The 19,863-nt window shown below is 57.6% G+C and overlaps 4 protein-coding genes across 16 annotated transcripts in view; 3 read left to right on the top strand and 1 right to left on the bottom strand.

The window, feature by feature from the left end:
- STAG3 (STAG3 cohesin complex component) overlaps window positions 1-2,103 on the bottom strand; it is a 28,873-nt gene extending 26,770 nt beyond the window's left edge. For 3 of the 11 annotated variants that reach the window (XR_011524352.1, XM_008527308.2, XM_008527313.2), the window contains exons 1-2: window positions 1,434-2,052; window positions 970-1,149 (exon numbers count right to left, since the gene is read on the bottom strand). Coding sequence is in view for 5 of the 11 variants with exons in the window: in XM_008527308.2 (XP_008525530.2) it covers window positions 970-1,139 (170 nt within the window). In the remaining 6 variants the exon portion in view is untranslated. Of the gene's footprint in view, window positions 1-103; window positions 526-969; window positions 1,150-1,380 lie in introns of those variants that run through there. The other 8 variants (XR_011524353.1, XM_008527309.2, XM_070566282.1 and 5 more) reach the window with 7 other exon arrangements.
- Window positions 2,104-2,240: 137 nt separating this feature from the next.
- On the top strand, window positions 2,241-8,562 carry GPC2 (glypican 2). Its single transcript, XM_070566289.1, has 10 exons — window positions 2,241-2,406; window positions 3,073-3,231; window positions 3,547-3,869; window positions 4,694-4,774; window positions 5,525-5,687; window positions 5,940-6,070; window positions 6,311-6,460; window positions 6,544-6,683; window positions 6,781-6,956; window positions 7,742-8,562. The coding sequence occupies exons 1-10, from the start codon at window positions 2,241-2,243 to the stop codon at window positions 7,987-7,989; spliced, it is 1,737 nt and encodes a 578-aa protein (XP_070422390.1). The 3' UTR covers window positions 7,990-8,562.
- Window positions 8,563-9,218: 656 nt separating this feature from the next.
- GAL3ST4 (galactose-3-O-sulfotransferase 4) lies at window positions 9,219-15,013 on the top strand. 2 transcript variants are annotated; one of them, XM_070566285.1, is made up of 4 exons: window positions 9,219-9,342; window positions 10,573-10,885; window positions 11,067-11,370; window positions 13,552-15,013. In XM_070566285.1, the coding sequence occupies exons 2-4, from the start codon at window positions 10,761-10,763 to the stop codon at window positions 14,581-14,583; spliced, it is 1,461 nt and encodes a 486-aa protein (XP_070422386.1). In that variant the 5' UTR covers window positions 9,219-9,342; window positions 10,573-10,760; the 3' UTR covers window positions 14,584-15,013. The 2 variants fall into 2 exon arrangements, with proteins under 2 accessions (XP_070422386.1, XP_070422387.1); XM_070566286.1 differs by having other exon boundaries at window positions 9,333-9,507.
- Window positions 15,014-15,254: 241 nt separating this feature from the next.
- Window positions 15,255-19,634, top strand: TRAPPC14 (trafficking protein particle complex subunit 14). Of its 2 annotated transcripts, XM_008527371.2 has the most exons (11): window positions 15,255-15,829; window positions 16,045-16,140; window positions 16,247-16,376; window positions 16,548-16,634; window positions 16,791-16,911; window positions 17,018-17,165; window positions 17,298-17,380; window positions 17,481-17,644; window positions 18,174-18,328; window positions 18,561-18,754; window positions 18,867-19,634. In XM_008527371.2, exons 1-11 carry the CDS (start codon window positions 15,419-15,421, stop codon window positions 19,018-19,020), a joined length of 1,743 nt encoding a protein of 580 aa, XP_008525593.2. In that variant the 5' UTR covers window positions 15,255-15,418; the 3' UTR covers window positions 19,021-19,634. The 2 variants fall into 2 exon arrangements, with proteins under 2 accessions (XP_008525593.2, XP_070422385.1); XM_070566284.1 differs by lacking the exon at window positions 16,247-16,376 and having other exon boundaries at window positions 15,616-15,829.
- The last annotated feature ends 229 nt before the right edge of the window (window positions 19,635-19,863 follow it).

The following is a 19,863-nucleotide window of genomic DNA, read 5'->3' as shown; positions in this document are numbered from 1 at the left end:
CTCCACATCAAAGGATAAGTGGATTACAATTTCTCTTTGCCTCTAACTGCACCCCCTCTCCACCGGAAAAACGGATTCAGATTTTAAGAAGAGATGAGCTTACCGTTGCCAGGAGGTAGGGACAAAGTCTTAAAGGAAAACTTTCACTTGAATAACACAATGGAAATGAAGAATGAGGAACTGAGGTGGGTGAAAGACAGCCCCTTCCTCATATTTTCTCTGAACAAGAAAACCAAGTGATATTCACTTAAACAGGCAGGGCGATCACTGCCGGGTCGAGAAAAATCAGCACAGGCTTCGGAAGTCAAATATTACTCGTACGTAAACAGGAGATTAACGTGTGCATGCAGGTAAACTTCACCCCTTGAAACAAATTCGCACAGTCCTATTGATTAGAGCTAAGTCCACAGCACAGATAACAATCTGGTCCCCAACAGGAGCACTGACAGAAGCAGAAATGATTCAGAGGAGGCCAATTAAAACAACCAGGGGATAAATCAGATCTTGTATGAGATAACTTTTTTCCTGGAAAGATAAAAAAGCAAGATATGCTATCATAACCTTCACAGAATAAGCTCATGAACGGTAACCGATAAGGATAGATGGACTTGTTGATAAAATCGCCAAATAAAGCGACTACAGGGCACCAACTCAAAACTACATCTTATTTCTCAGGCAACAAATACAGAACTCTTTACTCCCCCCGCCCCCCTCCCCCGGAGGGTGTACACGCGGGACGGACATACGCGCTCAGGGAAGGCTGAGAGCATAAGGCATTAAGAACACGCTGGATTTCTCTTGGTGCCAACACCACGTGGGGCGGCCAAAAAGCAGCGGGCAGCGCTGAAGGGGGTCGCTGTTCCAAACCAGGACAGCGTCTCTGAGGTCTCCATACGCTCATATGCACACAGAGGGCCAGGCGGCCGATGCCGCGGGACCCTGGGACCTTTCCTCCCCAACACCACTCACCCCTCGGAAGCCTGGTCCGAGGCCCTGTCATCACACGGCACGGTGACCGACGAACTGGACGCAGGAAAGCCCCTGTGTCCCCGGGCCACTGCTCCCTGCAGTGGGGAGGACACACGGCTCGGGGAGGAGGCGCTCTGGGGCTGGGAGGAGGAGGAGCGCAGGGTAGGCATGGTGCTCCGGCTGCGGGGAGACAGAGGAAGGGCTCCCACCGCGCCGCTTCTCCAGCCGCGCCCGCCCGGCCCCTTTCTTTCCAAGGGGCCTGCTCTGGGGAGCCCACAGAAAACAACACCAACAGTCTCTCCGGGTCTGGGGATGGGGCTCTCGGCCTCGAGGCCCGGGGTGGGGGAGTTCCTCTCTAAGGGCCGGGAGTGCGCAAGGAGGCCGTATTCTTGGGTCAAAGAGGAGCCTCACTGTCTGAACCTGGAACAGTGACTTCCGGCTGAGCAGGGTTGAGAAAAACTCACGGCCTTGGGTCCCTCAGCTTTCTGTGGTACCCCCAGCTCCGGCACAGACGCCCGCCGCTGCCCTTCTGCTGGCGGAAGAATCCAGAAAAACGCGGGAAGCCGCGAGGGGCGTTGCGCGCAAGCGCGATTCCAACGCTTGATCCCGGGGCTGCTAATTGTCGCGAGGCTTGGGCGAGAGCGCAAGCTGGTGCTCACCACGTTCCCATCACGCCGCTCTGGCAGCCTCGTGCAGCCACGAGCTCTCAGGCGTGCCGCTCAGTCACGTGGTCCCAAGCACGCCGGCCGCCCGCTTTGGCCTTGCTCCACTCCGGCCCCGCCCCCTTTGCCTCCAATTTCCCCCTCCATTGGCCGGGCTTCGCACTAGACTAGTAGTAGCCCTTTCAATCTGGCTTCTCAACTGCTATAGGCTGGGCTCCACCCAGGCCCCGCCTTTCGAGCCGGATCGCCACGCCCCCGGGAAAGGCCACGCCCCTCCCCCTGCCTCTGTAGTTTGGCAGGGTCCCGCTCCCCCGCCGAGCTTCCCCACCTCATTGGCTAAATTTCTCCCTGGGCCCCGCCCCTTAGGCCGGCTCCTTTCCGTCATTGGCGGGGCCCCTCCTCGCGCCCCGCCCCTGTCCGGCTCCCCGCTCCCATTGTTTCGGCAGATGCCGCCTGGTCCAGCTATCGTGCTCGGTGTTCAGTTTTCGGAAGTCGCGCTCTTTCTCTGGCCGGCGTGGTGGTCCCGCGGCAGAGAACCGGCTTCCCGAGTTCGGGCGGCTCTTCTTTTCTCCTTGGGACCCACTTTGCTGTCCCAGGGCGGCAGCAGCTATGTCCGCGCTGCGATCTCTTCTGCTACTGCTGCTGCCTCTGTGTCCCGGTCCTGGTGCTGGACCCGGGAGCGAGGCAAAGGTCACCCGGAGTTGCACTGAGACCCGGCAGGTGCTGGGGGCCCGGGGATATAGCTTAAGCCTACTCCCTCCCGCCCTGATCTCAGGTGAGGAGAAAGAGGAAGACTAGAGTATCGGGGGACGAGGGTGGGGGGCGGAGGCGGGTCCTCCCCATCTTACGATAACTCTCTTTCTTTCAGAGTGACCCTTATAATCATCTTTTCGTCCCGTACTAATAATGCCTCTCCTCCTCCTGAACTTCCTTGCCAGGATCACAATAACTCTCCTGTTCACAGAATAGCTCTCTTACTCCACCCCCACCCCAGGAATCCCTTTCTAGTAATTAGCATCCCCCTCTGTGTTTCTTTCTTCACAGCCCAATTTCTTCGCCTGGCTATTTCTAGGAGCTCTTTCTCTGATAATACTTTATTGCTTACCAAGTAACCCCATCCCTCCAAACCCCATTCTTCTCATAGAAGCCATCCTGTAATTCTTTAGAGGCCTGGGGTGTGCGATGTTGGGGCAGGTCACCTGAGGACCCTCTGATCAATAATTTGGTCCATCATTATTTGATCCCTTGTCTAATGGCAGTAGACTTGGGATAGGTGAGGCGACAATAAGGAGGGGGTAGGGTCAGGTGTGAATGAGGGGGGCAGACAATAGAAAAGAGACCAGACAGGTGGAAGAGAAGGGATGGCTCCCAGAGACTGGCAGGAGAAGGAAGGAATTTCAAGCATCACTTCCCACCATTCCTCTGTGTCTCCTCTGTTCAGGTGAGCACCTCCGGATCTGTCCCCAGGAGTACACCTGCTGTTCCAGTGAGATAGAGCAGAGGCTGACGTGGGAGACTGAGGCCACCTTCCGAGGCCTGGTGGAGGAGAGCGGCTCCTTCCTGGTTCACACACTGGCTGCCCGGCACAGAAAATTTGATGGTGAGGACTTGGGGTCCCGAACCTGGCCTCACACCTCCTCTTTGTGCTCATGACCCCAGCAAGCATTCTGTCATCACTCCCTACTCCATCCCTAAGGCACCCCAGTCCTGGCTTAGCCCCCTCTCCCCACCCCAGGCTCTCTCTAGCATTCTGTCCCCCCATTCCCAGTCTGCCCAGGTCTCGGAGAGTTGCTCAGTTTCTAACTCAGCTGTCTTTTCTCTTCTCTCCCCTTCCCCATCTCTTCCTGCTTCTGCCCTTTTCCATCCTTCTCTGGCCTCACCCCACCTCATACCCCTTTCTCTGCATTTGCCACAGAGGCTTTTCGGGAGATGCTCTCATCATCTGAGCACTCCCTGGCCCTGCTCTTCCACCGCTCCTACGGCCGCCTGTATTCCCAGTACAGCGCCTTATTCAGCGGCCTGTTCTCTCGGCTGCGGGATTACTATGAGAGGTCCAGTGAGGGGTTAGATGATGCCTTGGTGGATTTCTGGGCACAGCTCCTGGAGAGAATGTTTCCCCTGCTGCACCCACAGTACATCTTCTCCTCTGACTACCTGTTCTGCCTCACGCGCTTCGCCTCCTCTGCTGATGACTCTCTGAAGCCTTTCGGGGACTCACCCCGCCGCCTCCGCCTGCAGGTGAGGGGCCCCAAGGCCTGAGCTTCAGCCACCTCTGACCTAGTGATTTCTGAACTGTGCACCACTCACTTCCAACCCAATGACCCTTTTGCGCCCCAGTCACCCCTGACCTGGTGATCCCCCCATCCTGCATGGCAGCCGTCTCTGACCTAGTGCCCTTATCTTGAGCCCCTGTCACCTCTGCTTGACCCAGCGCTCCTTGGTTTCCTTTAATTGGATACCCCCCTCCCCTACTCTGTGCTCTAGTTTCACACAAATTACTGACCCACTCACCTGCTCTTGACCCCCAGCCACCTTTCTGCCAACTCCTCCCTAATCCTAATATCTTGACTTCTTCTGGTTGAACTAAATGTGAATCAGGCACTTAATATTTGAGAAGGATTTTTACTTACAGTATCTCATTTAATTGTCATCATAACTCTGCAAGGTAGCTATTAGTATCCCTATTTTACAGATGAGAAAACTGAGCCTCCCAGAGGTTGAGGTCTCACAGCCAGTAAGTGGTAGAGCTGTGTCTCACACCCAGGTATTCTGGCTTCAAGTTCAGTCTTTGTGCTGATACACAGTCCCTCTGTTTCCAAGCCCTGTAAAACACAATTCCTTCAGCTCTTCCCAAGCCCAGTTACCCTTGATCCTTCTAGACTATAATTCCCTTGAGCCTCTTGAATCTGCCTCCTCGTACCACCTGACACTCCTAACCACCCCAAGACAACTCCACAAACTTAATCCCCACTGCCCATACCCTTGGTACAGTCACCTGGCCCCAGTCTTGACTAACCCACAACAACCCTGTGTTTTTTCCCACCTTCTTTCCCCTCCCCCAGATAACCCGGGCCCTGGTGGCTGCCCGGGCCTTTATCCAGGGCCTGGAGACCGGAAGAAATGTGGTCAGCGAAGCACTTAAGGTTAGAGGGGGTCTGAGTGTGGGCAGGATCCAGGGAGGGAGAGGCAGAAGTAGGAAAGGCCCCATGAGGAAGAGACAGGCACAGCTGGCAGGAGAGGCTGGGGGCCTTCCGATATCAGCTCAAGGCCCTGGCCTCCCAGGGTAAATTAGGAAGGAGGAGGCTGGACTGAAGTCTCCCTTGTGTCTAGATCTATGACCTCCTCCCACCTCTGACCCTCTCCTGCCCTCTGATGACTCATACTCCCTGCCAGCCTCTGGGGGCCTGCTCATTTCTTTAGCAGCCCTGGATTAGAGGGCTGGCCCCGCTGGTTTCCTCCAGGACCCCTCAGTGGCTCCCCCTTCCCTGCTACTGAAGGCCACATTCCTGGCTTGGCCTTCAAGGTCCCCCTCCCACCCCCTACCCCTTTACCTCCCAGCCTCACCTCCTGCACTCTGTCTCCTCTCCCCAACAGGATGGGCTCACCCTTGTCCTTGAACCTTTTCTCAGACCTCCCACTGTCTCTCTACTTTCATCCCTCCCAAGCCAGCAGTACCTGCATCCTGGCCCCTAGGAACCTCCCTCCTCAGATCTATGGCAGTCTTGGGGTCTCACCTGCTGCCATATGGGGTCAGCAACCTTAGACGTTCGCATCCAGCTCTCCCTATAGAGCCTGGGGAAGGTGGGGTGGGATGTGCTTAGTGCCCAGCACCAAGCTTGGCTGAGGGCAGCCACGGTGTTTGTGGATGACACAGCCCTGCTCTCTGTCCCCAGGTGCCGATGTCCGACGGCTGCAAGCGGGCTGTGATGCGTCTGACAGGCTGCCCCCTTTGTCGGGGGATCCCCTCGCTGCTGCCCTGCCGTGGCTTCTGCCTCAATGTGGCCCATGGCTGTCTGACCAGCCAGGGAATGGATCCTGACTGGGGGGCCTATCTGGGTGCGGGAATTCAGGAAAGCCTGGGAGGGCTGTCTGTGTAGGGGGTGGGTGGGGGTGGACTGGGGAGGGAATTTTAAGCCATATTGAGGGGGAAGTATGAGGGGGGCTCTTCTCATGTGAGTTTACCCCATCCAGCACCTTGCTGCTTCCCTCCAAGGTCTGGGTCAGGATTTGTGGGAACATCCTGGTTCAGCAAGTGTCTCCCTGGCTGGCCCCTCATCTCACCCTTTCTCTTTCTCCCCCTCCTTCAAGATGGTCTCCTCTTCCTGGCTGAGAAGCTCCAGGGCCCCTTTTCCTTTGAGCTGGCAGCCCAGTCTATTGGGGTGAAGATCTCAGAAGGTTTGATGTATCTGCAAGAAAACAGTGTGGGGGTGTCAGCCCAGGTACATGGGCCATGAGAAGGGGGGAGCGTCCGTCAGTCTGAGGGGTGGGGGGGGATCATATTGGGGTGTCACTTCGAGTACAGGAGAGAGAAGGGTGGAGGTGAGGGCCTGGGGTGGAGGGACAGCGTGGGGGTGTCAGGGAGACACTGTAGGGTGTCTAGGGAGCTTGGAGGGTTGGAGTCGGGACACAGTGTGGGTTTCATCGTGGGGTGACTGTGGGGTCTGTTCCCTGGGCCGCAGGTGTTTCAGGAATGCGGGAGCCCACCGCCGGCGCCGGCCCGTGCCCGCCGAGCCCCAGCGCCCCGGGAAGAGGTGGGCCGGCTCTGGACGGGGGCGGCGGCGGAGGAGGAGAGGCCCACGACGGCTGCGGGCACCAGCCTGCCCCGGCTGGTGAGTGCTGGTGAATGCGGGGCGCGCGCGGGGCGGCGGCGGGGGCGCGCGCTCCAGCTCGCCCGCTCTCTCTGCTTGCGCAGGTGTGGGAGCTCCGCGAGCGGCTGGGCCGGCTGAGGGGCTTCTGGGCCGGGCTGCCCCTGACGGTGTGCGGGGACCCCCGCATGGCGGCGGACATCTCGCAGGAGGCGGCGCCCTGCTGGACCGGAGCCGGGAGGGGCCGGTGAGAGCCGGGCGCGCGGCGGGCGGACGGACGAGGCCGACTCCGGGGGCGGCCGGGCGGGGCCGGGCGGGAACCTTCGGGGCTGCTCTGCTCGCAGGTACTTGTCGCCCGTGGTCGGGGGCTCCCTGACCGAGCAGCTCGACAACCCAGAGCTGGATGTGGAATCCTCAAGCCCCGACCTCCAGACGCGGAGGCGGCGGCTGCAGCTTCGCGCGGCCACGACCAGGATGAGGGCGGCTGCCCTGGGACGCGACCTGGAACTGGAGGACTGGGGTGAGCCCCGGGGAAGCCCTGAGGGCCTGGCTCCTCCCGGCTTCCCGCGATTGGACCCGGGCCACCCTCAGGCTCCAGGCCACGCCCACTGCCTCCCGAGCCCCTCCCCTCGCATCTCTGCTCAGTTATCATTCCTTTCTTCTCTCATTCTTTTAGCGCTCACCTCAAAGGTGAGGAGTAGACAGACCAGTGAGAGGGTCTCTATCCTTGACTTCACAGTCCAGTGCGGGAGACACCAAAAACATTCTTACAGAACAGCGGGAAGCTTCTTAGAGTGGGCAAAGGTGGGGGAGGGCGGGCAACCTGGGGGAGGTGGGGAAATGGAGAAGGGTTGCCATTGGGCTCGCTCCCCAAGGGAAAGTTTGCCAGAGAAGCAAGGCATGCACATTCATTTTTTTCTCTCTCTCACTGTCTTTGTCTCTCGTCCCCCCACCCCTCTTCCCATCTGCTGGCTGCTGCTTTGTACTTCTGTTTTCCCCGTCTTTTCCTGTTTATCCTCTCTCCTCATCTGTCTGTCTCTCTCTTTTTTCTGGCTCTGTCTCACTGTCTCTTGTCCTGTCTCCCATCGCCTTCTCTCATTTCCATGGCTGTCTGATCTCTCTCCCTGCCTTCCTGTCACTCACTTTCTCCCTCCTCCCACCCTCCATCTATCTACTTGTCTCTCTCTCTTTCTCTGTCTCTATCTTGAGTTCTCTTTCTCCCTATTTGTGTCTCTCTGTCTCCCTCTGTCTGCTGCTGCCTGGCTTTTCCATCCTGTCTATCTCTGATCCTGTCCCTCCCTGTAGATGAGGACGGCAGTGGCTCTGGAGAGGGACACTATGCAGATGACTGGATGGCCGGGGCAGCAGCTGTGGCCCCCCCAGCCCGGCCTCCTCGCCCTCCTCGAAGGGACGGTGCTGGGGGCAAAGGAGGAGGTGTCATTGTCCGCCACAACCAGGGCAAGAGCAGGACTGGGGGGACGTCCATTGGTTTTCACACCCAACCCATCCTCATTCTCTTCCTCTCAGCCCTGGCCCTGCTCGGACCTCGATAACAGGGGAAGGGTGCCCTAGCATCAGAAGGGTTCATGGCCCTTCTCCTCCTCCCCCCTCAGCTGGGTCTGGGGAGGAGTCGAAGGGGACTGCAGAGAGGGTTAGGGAAGGGACTTTTTGGGCGAACGGCTGGGGCCCCAAATCCAGGAGATACCCACTGGTGGGTTGGTGGGGGTGTTCACAATATTTATTTTTTCATTTGGTATCTGGGGCTGGGGGGCTGGGGGTATTTATCTAGGAAGGAGGTGTGGTCTCTCCAGCTAAGCCTCTAAGTTGGGCTGGTGGTCAGCCCTAACAAGGAGAAAGGGACGAGATTTAGAGTTGCAGTTGGGGGGTGGGGTTTGAAGGAAGTTGGAGGTGGGGAGGGGTGGGGGCACTTGGTCTCAAAAAAAGACAAAGCTGGGTGCTGACAGGGTGCAGGGCAGGGGACTGGGGTGTGTGTGAATAGGATGTCAAGATCTATGGGCCTGGGTTCTATTGAGTTTTTCCTGTATCGAATTCTTAAACTAAAATACCAAAAAAAAAAAAAAAAAATGGGGGGGGGCTCATCTTATAACCTCTGCCATCCACATACTTCACAAGCCTCCCCATTTCACGTTTCAGTGTTTATTCTGCAAATAAATGGCTAATTTATTGGACCTCATGTGTGACTTTCTGTTCCGTCCGTATCCCTCCCTGAGCCCGGGCTCCTGGCAGAGACCCTTGAGCCTCTGTGATGGTCTCTGCCTGCTTTGTGCCTCTCTTGGAACTTGTCCCCTGGGATTGAGTTTGGGCAAGTTGTCTGCCCTCTGGGGCCGAGCACCTTCATCTGTAAAATGGGGAGATGTGTGGGGACTGAATAGGAACTGTGTGAGGAAGCACCTTGTCACTGGCAAAATTCTTTTGGAACCCAAGACATCATTAATATTACTGCTCCACTGCCCACCGCCTTCTGGTTGGGGGCCCCTGTTCTCTGTGTGTCAGCCTCTGGCTACCTTGTAATGTCCTTGACAAGGTCGGCTTTCAACTTTCTCCTTCCTTTCTTTCTCTCGCCTGAATGAGTCTTTTGTTCTGCAGAAATCAGAGAGAAGCAGGTATAATTGATTCCTAAGTGTGAAAGGAGAGTAGAAGTGGCGTCTTCCAAGGGCGGGCTGGGTGCCCTGGTGGAGAGGGAAAGATGCAGGGAGGGAGAGACCCAGAGGCGCGATCAAAGCCCGAGCAGCTGCAGGGACTGGCGGGACAAAGGGAGGGAGAGGGGAGGAGCTTGGGCGCTGAGAAAGTTTATGGGGAAAGTTGAGCAGAGTGAGGAGCTGGGCGGTGGCTGGGGCGGGCGAGAGGGCCAGACCTGATTTCCCAGCTGCTCCTCAGGTGGCCTGGTGAGTGGGCAAGTGAAGCCACGGCCGCGGCCAGTGGAGGGACTCTAGAATTTATGGGAGGAGACCTGGGGGTTTCACAGAGAGAACCCTGGAGGGGGCCAACAAAGGGCTGGTGACAGACTGAGCACTCATCAGATCTGAAGAGGACAGAGCGTTGGAATGGGGGTAATGGGAGGAGACAGAGATGGATGGAAGGAATAGAAGAAATCCGGACAGAGGAGGGAGTCCAGTGCGGGGCTGGCTCCTGAGGGCTGTATTGGGGGGAGGGAATTGGGGAAGATGCCAGAGGGGGCGGGTCTCTAGGTAGCAAGTGTGGGTTCTCTTTTGCCTGGGGTCACCCCTGGCTGATCCTAGAAGGGGCTGTCGGGGCTTGTTGGAGCAGCCGTGGCCCGAGGCCGTGGGTTGTAATCTGAAGGGGCGGGTCGGGACTCCCAGTTGATTCGGAAGCTGGGGCCTGGGAAGGAACTCCGAAGCTCAGTGTTTGCGTCTTTCTCTCCATATCTTTGTGTCACAGGGTTTGTCTCTCTCTCTCTCTCCAGCCCCACCCTCTCAATCTCCTCTGGGTGCACTGATGGGGTTGGAAAGTGGGGATGGGGCTGTGTGGGTGCGTGTCGAGGGATCTGGGTTTCCTAAGCAACCCACCTCTCCCTCAGCCCCTCACACCCTGGTTCTGCCCTGTGCTGAGAGGGGAAAAGGAGAGTGCCTGAGTTTACAACGAAGGGATAGCTTACTCTTGCTCATTATAAAGTCACCCCTGTAGTCTAACCTCCCTGGGTTTATCAGCTGGTGCCCTGTCTGACCCTCATTCCCTCCTTATGGCTGCCCCTCTCAGCCTCCGGATGGGGCTCTTCATCCCCATCTGTCACAGACAGAGGAGCTCAGGAGGAAGCCAGGGGCCTGGCGATGGCCACCTCACTGTCGTATGAGTAGATCAATCAGATCTTTCTTACAGGGTCTTCAGTGTTTCTCCCCTTCCCTTCGAAAGCTCTGAGGCTCAGGGAGAAACTGTAGATGGGGGCTGGGGGAACTGGAGGCTGACAGCAGAGTAGTTGTGGGACCACCCGGAAGATCTGCGTGGAGAGATCTCCCACCGCCCACCCCGTCCCCCCCCCAACCCCGTCCCCCCCCCACCCCGTTTTCCTCCCTGAATTAGGTCTCAGCTACAGCCGCAGGAGAGAAGGCTCTACCCTCTCCTTAGATCCCCCCTCCTTCCCCTCATTTCCCTTCTAGACGCTGACAGAGGCAAAAATCTGCTAACTCAGGGGGCAGACTCAACCAGGGCTGCGAGCAGGCCTGGGGAATGACCCCCCGATCTCGAACCGGCGCCTTCCGCGGCTGCACGGCAGTCTCAAGCTGTCTCCGCCTCTGTGCCTGGCCTTTGCCCTGTCCCTCTGTAGAGTCACCCTTCCCTGTGCCACATGGGCCCTCTGTCTTCTACCAGGACCATGCGCCGCTGGGGGCCTCGGAGCCTGGGGGTGGCTCTGGGAGTCCTCATGACCATCGGATTTGCCCTCCAACTCTGGGGGGGTCCCTTCCAGAGGAGGTGAGTTCCCATCTTGTCCCAACATCCCCTAGATGCTCCCCATTTGCTCCTCCCCATCCCACCTGGGGCTGTGACTCTTGGGGACTCAGAAGAGGCTCCTTGTCCTCTGTCCTTGCTCCACAAGACACCCCATCCACCTGCTGGTAAGGAACAGGACACTTCCCCTGCTGTCTCTCCCCAGGCTACCTGGGCTGCAGCTCCGACAGCCCTGGGCCCCATCCCCGGGACCAGCTGTTCCATCCTGCCCACCTCGGCAGCGACTTGTGTTCCTGAAGACGCATAAATCCGGGAGCAGCTCTGTGCTGAGCCTGCTTCATCGCTACGGGGACCGACACGGGCTGCGCTTCGCCCTCCCCGCCCGCTACCAGTTCGGCTACCCAAGGCTTTTCCAGGCCTCTCGAGTCAAAGGCTACCGCCCTCAGGGTGGAGGCACCCAGCCCCCCTTCCACATCCTCTGTCATCACATGAGGTTCAACCTGAAAGAGGTGAGGGGTGTAGAGGGGGTGGGTGGGACTGGAGAGAGATGGGCTCCGTCCTGCGGCCAAGACCACCAGTGGAGGAGGCCCCAGGCCTGGGGGCCCCCCAGGCATCATCTCACCTAAAAGCTGGGCATGGGGGCCACAAAGGTGAGATTCCTGTGCACCTCTCCTCAGCTGTCCCTTCCCCAGTAGTTTCTGGGAGATGAAGTCCTGCCTCCTCCCATCTGGAGCTTACAGTAGTCTCTCTCCTTGACCAATTTATCCCATGAGTGTCAGTGTCCTGCCAACTCTGACCCCCCCAACTCTTCCTCCAGGTGCCCCTTGCCCTTCTTTGCCCCTTCCACTGACACTACCAGCGGCCCGGCTCAGCCACTGCCTTCTGACCTCTCTTCCTCTCACTGCCCTCACCATGTCTGCTAGATTTTGAGGATCAGCTATATGCCAAGCCCTAGCCAAGTCCTGACCACACCCCCAGCCTCAGTTCTAAAGGGGGAGACGAGAGCACACACTCGCGTCATCTGTAACACACACAGGAACCTGAGAGCTCTTGGAAGAAGAAAATCAATGTGCCAATGAAAACATACAGGGAAGGAACTAACTTTTAGCAAATACTTCTTGAGTGCTGGGTGCTAATCTTACCATCACCTTGCCAGGAAGATATTGTAAGTGTCTCCATTATATAGGGAGGAGATTGGGTCTTGGACAGGCTAAGTGACTGGCCTCTGTTAACAGAAAGTGGCTGAGCTAGGATTTGAACCCAGGCTCATCTGCTCCAAATTTGAAGCACTTTCTGTGGCATGTGTGCCTGTGTACATTTATATTTGGAACTGCAGGGAGAATATTCATCAAAAGAGGTGGGCTTTCTGGGGAGAGGTGGGTTGTAAAGGAAAGGGCGGATATAACTTTGTAGTAAGGAGAATATTAGAACTTCTAGAAGGAGCAACACATCAAGAAAGACATGGTGGGGGTGTGTGTGTCTGTGTCTAAGAGGGAGTAAGTGTGTGTAGGCTGGATGTGATCTAATGGACAGGGAGGGGCCATGTTGGGAGTGAGGCAATGACAATGAGCTTTGAGGCAGTTTTCTCCAGAGGTTAGGATGATTAGCTTCATCGTCACCACCATTCATTGAATACCTACCATATTCCATGCACTTCCACGTTCAAGGTAAGTGTTAACCCAGAATTAGAGATGGAGGAATGAAGGCTCTGAGAAGTTCAATAACCTGCCCAAAGTCACACAACTGGTAAATGGCTGAACTGGGATTTTATTCTGGGTCCACGTGATGCCACAGACTGTGCTCTGCACTGTTCTCCCATGCCTTCAAAGAGCCACGCACTTCACAAGCTCTGCCCTGCAGGCATGCCCATATTAGCACAGCGGGCTGGAGGACATCACGTCAGAGAGTCAGGTTCAAGGAAGAAAGCCGCGTTCAGAGGCAGAAACTTCAGGGACCCCGGGAGCTGGGTTCTGATGTGGCTCTGCCTGCAGGCCCACGTTAGGGTGTGGCTCAGCTCAATTCTTCCTTGCTGAGAAGTGGGATCACATGTCGCAGGCCTCAGGGCAGCACCCTACTGCGTGGCCATGGCTCCCAGTGCCCACTGCAGGGGTGTCTTTTGCTCTCCAAGATGCCCAGGAGCCCTAGAAGTGTCCTTCGGCCATCCTGAGCTTGGCCTGCCCATCTGATGCCTAGACCTGAGACAGCTGTATTGTTGCCTCTTCTCCTCCCCCTTTGCTGCCAGTGACCCCCTGAGGAGGCCTGAGGCCAGTTCCTTTCTTGGAGCTGTGACCAAGAGTCCCAGGGTAGGCACTTCAGAGATTTTTGTTGGAGAAGTGAATACAAAGTTTAGTTTCTAGAGGTTCTACTGACCACGGCAGCCAGAAAGGCCCAAGGAAACTAATGTTGTCTAGGAGCTTCCCACGGTCCAGGTTCCCTCATAGCCTTCATCTCATGTAACCTCCATAATCACCTGGGAAGGAAGATAGGATGATCCCCATTTTGCAGATGAGCAGACTGGGTCTCAGAGATGTTAAGCACCTTGGCCAAGAGCTGTGCAGCTAGTGAAGAAAGCCGGGGGTTGCCAGCAGAGCTGTCAGAAGGAGGTTTGAGAGGGCTGGGGGATCAGTGGGCACTGGGCTTGCTCTTCTGGCCCAGTTCTTCTCCCTACGCCTGTTTTCTCTCCTCTGCAGGTACTTCAGGTCATGCCTTCCGACAGCTTCTTCTTTTCCATTGTCCGAGACCCAGCGGCTCTGGCCCGTTCTGCCTTTTCCTACTATAAATCCACCTCATCAGCCTTCCGCAAAGCGCCATCCCTGGCTGCCTTCCTGGCCAATCCTCGAGCCTTCTACCGGCCTGGGGCCCGCGGGGACCACTATGCGCGCAACTTGCTATGGTTTGACTTTGGCCTCCCCTTTCCCCCAGAGATGAAGACCAAGAGAGGGAATCCTCAACCCCTCAAGGACCCCAACCCCCCACAGCTGCGTGTCCTGCCTTCGGGCACTGACCTTCGAGCCCACACCCAGGATCCCAATGCTCTTTTCCGTCCTGCTCCCACTGTTGCTGATGGTCACAGCCAGATGTCCAGCCCCGCCTCTTTAGATTTGGGGTCCTCATCCTTCATCCAGTGGAATCTGGCCTGGCTGGACTCTGTCTTTGACTTGGTCTTGGTGGCTGAGTACTTTGATGAGTCATTGGTTCTGCTGGCAGACGCCCTGTGCTGGGGTCTGGATGACGTGGTGGGCTTCATGCACAATGCCCAGGCTGGAGGTGAGCAGGGCGGAAACGCTGTCAGCAGTGGTGGACTGACTGCCGAGGACAGGCAGCTGACGGCTCGGGCCCGAGCCTGGAACAACCTGGACTGGGCTCTCTATGTTCACTTCAACCACAGTCTCTGGGCACGGATAAAACAATACGGCCAGAGCCGGCTGGAGAATGCTGTGGCGGAGCTCCGGGCTCGCCGAGAGGCCCTGGCTAAACATTGTCTGGTCGGGGGTGAGGCTTTGGATCCCAAATACATCACTGACCGTCGGTTCCGCCCTTTCCAGTTTGGGTCAGGGAAGGTTTTGGGCTATGTACTTCGGAGTGGACTGAGCCTCCAAGACCAGGAGGAGTGTGAGCGCCTGGCTACCCCTGAGCTACAGTACAAGGACAAGCTAGATGCTAAGCAGTTCCCCCCAACAGTCTCTCTGCCCCTCAAAACTCCAAGGCCACTCTCCCCATAGGCATCAGGGTACTAAGTCCTAGGCTGAAGAGCAGCTAAGCTAGAAGGGCACACGTGAGGAGTGTGAGACAGCCACATGCGTTTCTGCTGCCCTCAGAAAGCGTGTCTGCTCCCTAGACAACGAATGGAGCTTTTACACGGATGTGGTCCACAAGTCCTCCAGCCCGTGCCAAGGAATCCCAGTCTTTTCCTCTCCTAGCAGTGTCCCCTCCTCCCCTCCCATTTTGCCCCTTCCCCTGTCCAGCCCCACAGCAGGTCCCTGTAGCACTCTCAAAAGCCCCCTGGAGGAGCAAACCACGGAGTAAACCAGAGAAAGTCTGGGACATGGTGGATTGGCATAACGCGTCCATTTCTCTATGAAATATTTGTTACTGGACTATGCTCATCTCACTGAGAAATGTTTGTTGAATGAATAAATAATTTTAAACTTCGACTAGTTTTATATCAGGCGGAATGGGGAGGGGGTGGAGTATCTTCCTGGGAGAAGCGGGGTTGGATTTTTTTTAACATTTCTTTTCATATCTCTTCCCTGTAGTCACTCTTAAGCCCTCCTCGCCGCAGCCTAACTCCAGCCGGACCCCGCCCCTCTCCTTCACGGTCCGGTCACCCACAAATTCCGGGGCCTCGGAGGCCACGCCCCTTCCCTTCCGCTTCCGGTCTCTAGCCAGACTTTGGGCCCCGCACCCCGGTTCCGGCCCCGCGGGGTCTCGGTTCCGGGTTCGTTGCCCCGGTTCCCGGCCCCGGCCGGTCTGTCGGGCCGGCCGGCCGCGCGCAGCCCCCGCCGGGGACGCGGACCCCCGGCCGCAGCCCAGCGGCCCCCGCGTCCCCGCCGCCCCATGGAGTCCCAGTGCGACTACTCGATGTACTTCCCGGCCGTGCCGCTGCCGCCGCGCGCCGAGCTGGCGGGGGACCCTGGCCGGTACCGGGCGCTGCCGCGGCGCAACCATCTCTACCTGGGGGAGACCGTCCGCTTCCTGCTGGTGCTGCGCTGCCGCGGCGGCGCGGGCTCCGGCGCCGGGGGCGGCCCGGGCTCGGGCGCCCGGGGGTCCTGGGCGGAACTGGCGACCGCCCTGGCCGCCCTGGCCTCGGTCAGCGCTGGAGGCGGGGCGCCCGGGGGCGGGGGCTCCGGAGACCAGGATTCCGAACCCCCAGGGGGCGGGGATCCTGGCGGTGGGGGGTTGTTTCGAGGCTGCAGCCCCCTCCTCACCCACGGCCCGGGCCCTGCTACCTCAGCGGGAGCGACCACGGTGAGGAGCTCGGGGTGACAGGGCACGGGGCGGTGGGGCGGTGTGCTGGGCTCCGAGGACGGGAGGGGAAGGGGACGGATGCTGGGGGCCTGAAGCTGGAGGCAGATGACGGATGCGGAGAGGGGAGGGCAAGCACCACGCACCGCGGATCTTAAAGGGGACGCTGCAGGCTGCCTCTGACTCTCCTGACCTCTTCACCCCTTTCGTCACCCCAGCTGCCTGTGGAGGAACCCATTGTGTCCACAGATGAGGTCATCTTCCCACTCACCGTTTCACTGGATAGACTGCCTCCAGGGACACCTAAGGCCAAGGTAAGATTGGCAAGGGGTGGAGCTGCTGTCCTCATTCAGACTCCCTTTCTAAGGCTCGGCTGTCTGTCTCTCCTCTTGATTGTGGTCCTACGTCCCCTGTGTTCAGATTGTAGTGACCGTGTGGAAGCGGGAGGTTGAGGCACCAGAGGTCAGAGATCAAGGCTACCTGCGCTTGCTGCAGACCCGATCTCCTGGGGAGACCTTCCGGGGAGAGCAGAGCGCTTTCAAGGCCCAAGGTGGGGAGGAGTAGGCAGAGGGGAAGCGCTGGAGTTTGGAATTTGGGGGACAGAGTGGAGAGGTGATCCTGGCCAGTGCTGGATCTGGGGGAGCAAAGAAAGGTTATGACTGTGGGTGGAGGTGAGGTCTGCGCCCAGCCCATCGTTCCTTGCCTCTGCCCTCTCCCGCAGTGAGCACCCTGCTGACTCTGCTGCCCCCTCCGGTTCTGAAATGCCGCCAGTTCACTGTGGCTGGAAAACACTTGACTGTGCTCAAGGGTGAGCAGATGGGCGGCTCGGGTCTTGGGTAGCAGCAAGGGCATTGACCGGGTGGCAGCTACTCTGGGCAGGCTGGTGGGGATAGGTCCGTTTCGGGGGTAAAGTTGGGGTCCGAGGGGTCCAGATACTCTGAGCTGAGCTGGTTACCTCCGACAGTGCTGAACAGCTCTTCCCAGGAGGAAATTTCCATCTGGGATATCCGCATTCTCCCAAACTTCAATGCCAGTTATCTACCTGTCATGCCTGATGGCTCTGTGCTGCTGGTGGACAATGTCTGGTGAGGTCCTGGGATGAGGCCGGGCTGTGAAGTGGTGGGTATGAGGGCAAGGCCAAGAGCTCTGGCTTGGAAAGACCCAGCTCTGTCCCTCTTGCTTCTAAACTAGTCACCAATCTGGGGAAGTCTCCATGGGCTCCTTCTGCCGGCTCCCTGGTACCTCTGGCTGCTTCCCCTGCCCACTTAGTGCCCTGGAGGAACACAACTTCCTGTTTCAGCTGAGAGGGGGCGAACAGCCCCCTCCAGGAGCCAAGGAGGTGAGTAGAAGGGGTTGGCATGTTCAAGGAAAAAGGTTAAGAAAAAGCAGTGGGAGGGAAAGGCCGGGGGGGTTGACTAAGGTGAGAGGGAACATCTGATACCTGTGATGTTTCCCTTTGTCCCTCCCGCAGGGCCTAGAAGTTCCCCTGATTGCTGTGGTTCAGTGGTCCACCCCGAAGCTGCCCTTCACCCAAAGCATCTACACCCACTACCGGTGAGTCTGTGGGACGCTCTTCGCCGCCACTGGGCACCATCCTGTTCACCTTTGTTTTGCAACACGTGCATCCCGCTTCCTTCTCTCTCAATGCTTCTAGCCTGCCCAGCATCCGCCTGGACCGCCCGTGCTTTGTGATGACTGCTTCTTGTGAATCCCCCGTTCGGACCTATGAGCGATTCACTGTCACCTACACACTGCTCAACAATCTCCAAGACTTCCTTGCTGTGAGGCTTGTGTGGACCCCAGAGCACGCACAGGCTGGTGGGTGCGCTGCCAGGCTGGGATCTTGTCTGAAGGAGGGGAGGGGAAAGGAGGAAATGGATGTGGGTGACCTGGGGTGGGCTGCTTTGGCTTTGTACTTAGGTGGTCTCCATAGTGTCATAGATGGAGAGTTTAAAGAGGCAGCGGGGCAGAGTGATTTTAAGGGCATTCACACGGGAGCTGGGCTCCCTGGTATGTTTGATTTCTCCCTCTCCCATTTACCAGCTGTGTGACCTTGGTTAGGTTCCTTAACCCCTCTGAGCCTCAGATTCCTCATCTCTAACATGGAGAAAATACTTCATGGGGTTGTTAATGGCGATTTATTGAGTTAATGTATGTGAATTGATTAGAATAGACCTCAGCACACAGTAAATATCAGCTATTGTTATTTATAAAATTTGGCAAAAGATAACATATACTCAGTTTATTCCAGAGTGGCTTTGAGGATCAAACAACTGCTTGTGAAAGCCCTTTGTGAACTGAGAACACTGTACAGGTGGGTTTACTGGTTGCTGTTTCTGTCCCCCAGGAAAGCAGCTGTGTGAGGAGGAGCGCAGGGCCATGCAGGCAGCCCTGGACTCGGTTGTCTGCCACACACCCCTCAACAACCTCGGCTTTTCCCGGAAGGGCAGCGCGCTCACCTTCAGTGTGGCCTTCCAGGCTCTAAGGACTGGGCTCTTCGAGGTGGGCTAGGTGGGGAGCTGGGCTGGGCTGTGTGGTGAGTGATAAAGAATGTTGGGTTGGGAGGAGTTGGGACCACTAGCTTCTGTGAAATACAATGGGTGGCACTAAAAAGCTGGGCAGAGGAGGGTGGGATTTAGATCCAACATGCGCCTGTCAAGTGGGAAGATGATGTGAAAGGAGGTCTGGGGCCTGGAAGCGAACGGGAATGCTGATCTGTGTCTCCCCACCCCAGCTGAGCCAGCACATGAAACTGAAGCTGCAGTTCACTGCCAGCGTGTCCCACCCTCCGCCCGAGGCCCGGCCCCTCTCTCGCAAGAGCAGCCCCAGCAGTCCTGCCGTCCGGGACTTGGTGGACAGGCACCAGGCTAGCCTGGGCCGCTCTCAGTCCTTCTCCCACCAACAGCCCTCCCGTAGCCACCTCATGAGGTATGGAACCGCGGGAGGGGTTGCCGGTGGACTTGGTAGAGGCCGGAACTGGAGAGGGAGCAGTAAGGGGTGTGGGGTCTGACCAGCGCCCACAGCCGCTGCCTTCCCCTAGGTCAGGCAGTGTGATGGAGCGCAGGGCCATCACGCCCCCTGTGGCCTCACCTGTCGGCCGCCCCCTCTACCTGCCCCCGGACAAGGCTGTGCTCTCTCTGGACAAGATTGCCAAGCGTGAGTGCAAGGTCCTGGTGGTGGAGCCTGTCAAGTAGCACCGTGCTGCTCTCCTCCCTCTGACACTCCCACAAATCAAAAGCCCCCACAGGGGGTGCTCGCTCCGGGCTGTGCCTCCCCTGGGATGCCTCCCACCGTGGGTGAGGAGGCCCAGCAGGGCTGCCTGTCTGTGTCTGCCGATGAGGGACGAGGGAAGAAGCTGTGAAATGGGCGGGTATGGCTGCAGCACTAAGCCAACAGTATTTCCCCCGACCTCCTGGGGGGGGGCTGGCCCCACCCCTCAGCCAAGGCAAGGGCTCCAAGAGCTCCCTGGCCCCCGCCCTCGTACCCTGTTCTAAGTTTACAAAGTGTTTTCCTCAGTCCTATTAAGTTGTCCTTCCGGCCTCTCACATTCCCTCCCGCCCACCCACCCGCAGGGCTGATTAGAGGGTGGTGATGGTAAAGGGAACCTGACAATGACAATGACCCTCCTGTTCAGGGGTCAGGGGAGATAGCTAGGTGGCCTCCTCCTGCCCCTCACGTTTACGTTTGCAGCCTGAAGCACTTTAAGTTGTGTGGGGTTTTTGTTTTCTTTTTTGTCTGTCTGTTCCTGTAACTTATTCTTCAATGACTGCTTCCAACTGAAATCAGACTATTAAACACCTGTTCAGGAGGGAGGACTGTTCTGTGTGTGTTGGTGGCAGCAGAGACCCAGGGGCTCAGAACTATCCCTTTGGCGTGCACAACACATAGCTCCCCTCAGCTCCCTTCCCACCGTTTTTTTTTTTTTCCTGATTCCCAGTTTTATATGCCAAGAGGTGGCCTGGCTTGAGTCCTCTGGGCTGAGGTACACAACTCTCTCTCTAGAAGGTGGCAGACACCCCCCTGGCCCCCTCGCCCCC

The sequence above is a fragment of the Equus przewalskii genome, chromosome 12 (genome assembly GCF_037783145.1).
Source record: "Equus przewalskii isolate Varuska chromosome 12, EquPr2, whole genome shotgun sequence".
Taxonomy (NCBI): domain Eukaryota; kingdom Metazoa; phylum Chordata; class Mammalia; order Perissodactyla; family Equidae; genus Equus; species Equus przewalskii.
The sequence above is the reverse complement of the archived record's forward strand: the minus strand, read 5'-3'. Positions and strand labels throughout refer to the sequence as shown.

What these genes read in the sequence shown, in the direction of transcription:
- GPC2 (XM_070566289.1), top strand. Translation starts at nt 2,241, where the DNA reads ATGTCCGCGCTGCGATCTCTTCTGCTACTGCTGCTGCCTCTGTGTCCC. An exon ending in CCCTCCCGCCCTGATCTCAG is followed by an intron (nt 2,407 to 3,072) that starts GTGAGGAGAAAG and finishes TCCTCTGTTCAG; the next exon opens with GTGAGCACCTCCGGATCTGT. An exon ending in GCACCAGCCTGCCCCGGCTG is followed by an intron (nt 6,461 to 6,543) that starts GTGAGTGCTGGT and finishes CTGCTTGCGCAG; the next exon opens with GTGTGGGAGCTCCGCGAGCG.
- GAL3ST4 (XM_070566285.1), top strand. Translation starts at nt 10,761, where the DNA reads ATGGGCCCTCTGTCTTCTACCAGGACCATGCGCCGCTGGGGGCCTCGG. An exon ending in GGGGGTCCCTTCCAGAGGAG is followed by an intron (nt 10,886 to 11,066) that starts GTGAGTTCCCAT and finishes GTCTCTCCCCAG; the next exon opens with GCTACCTGGGCTGCAGCTCC. An exon ending in TGAGGTTCAACCTGAAAGAG is followed by an intron (nt 11,371 to 13,551) that starts GTGAGGGGTGTA and finishes TCTCCTCTGCAG; the next exon opens with GTACTTCAGGTCATGCCTTC.
- TRAPPC14 (XM_008527371.2), top strand. Translation starts at nt 15,419, where the DNA reads ATGGAGTCCCAGTGCGACTACTCGATGTACTTCCCGGCCGTGCCGCTG. An exon ending in CCCCTCCAGGAGCCAAGGAG is followed by an intron (nt 17,166 to 17,297) that starts GTGAGTAGAAGG and finishes TCCCTCCCGCAG; the next exon opens with GGCCTAGAAGTTCCCCTGAT. An exon ending in CCCAGAGCACGCACAGGCTG is followed by an intron (nt 17,645 to 18,173) that starts GTGGGTGCGCTG and finishes TCTGTCCCCCAG; the next exon opens with GAAAGCAGCTGTGTGAGGAG.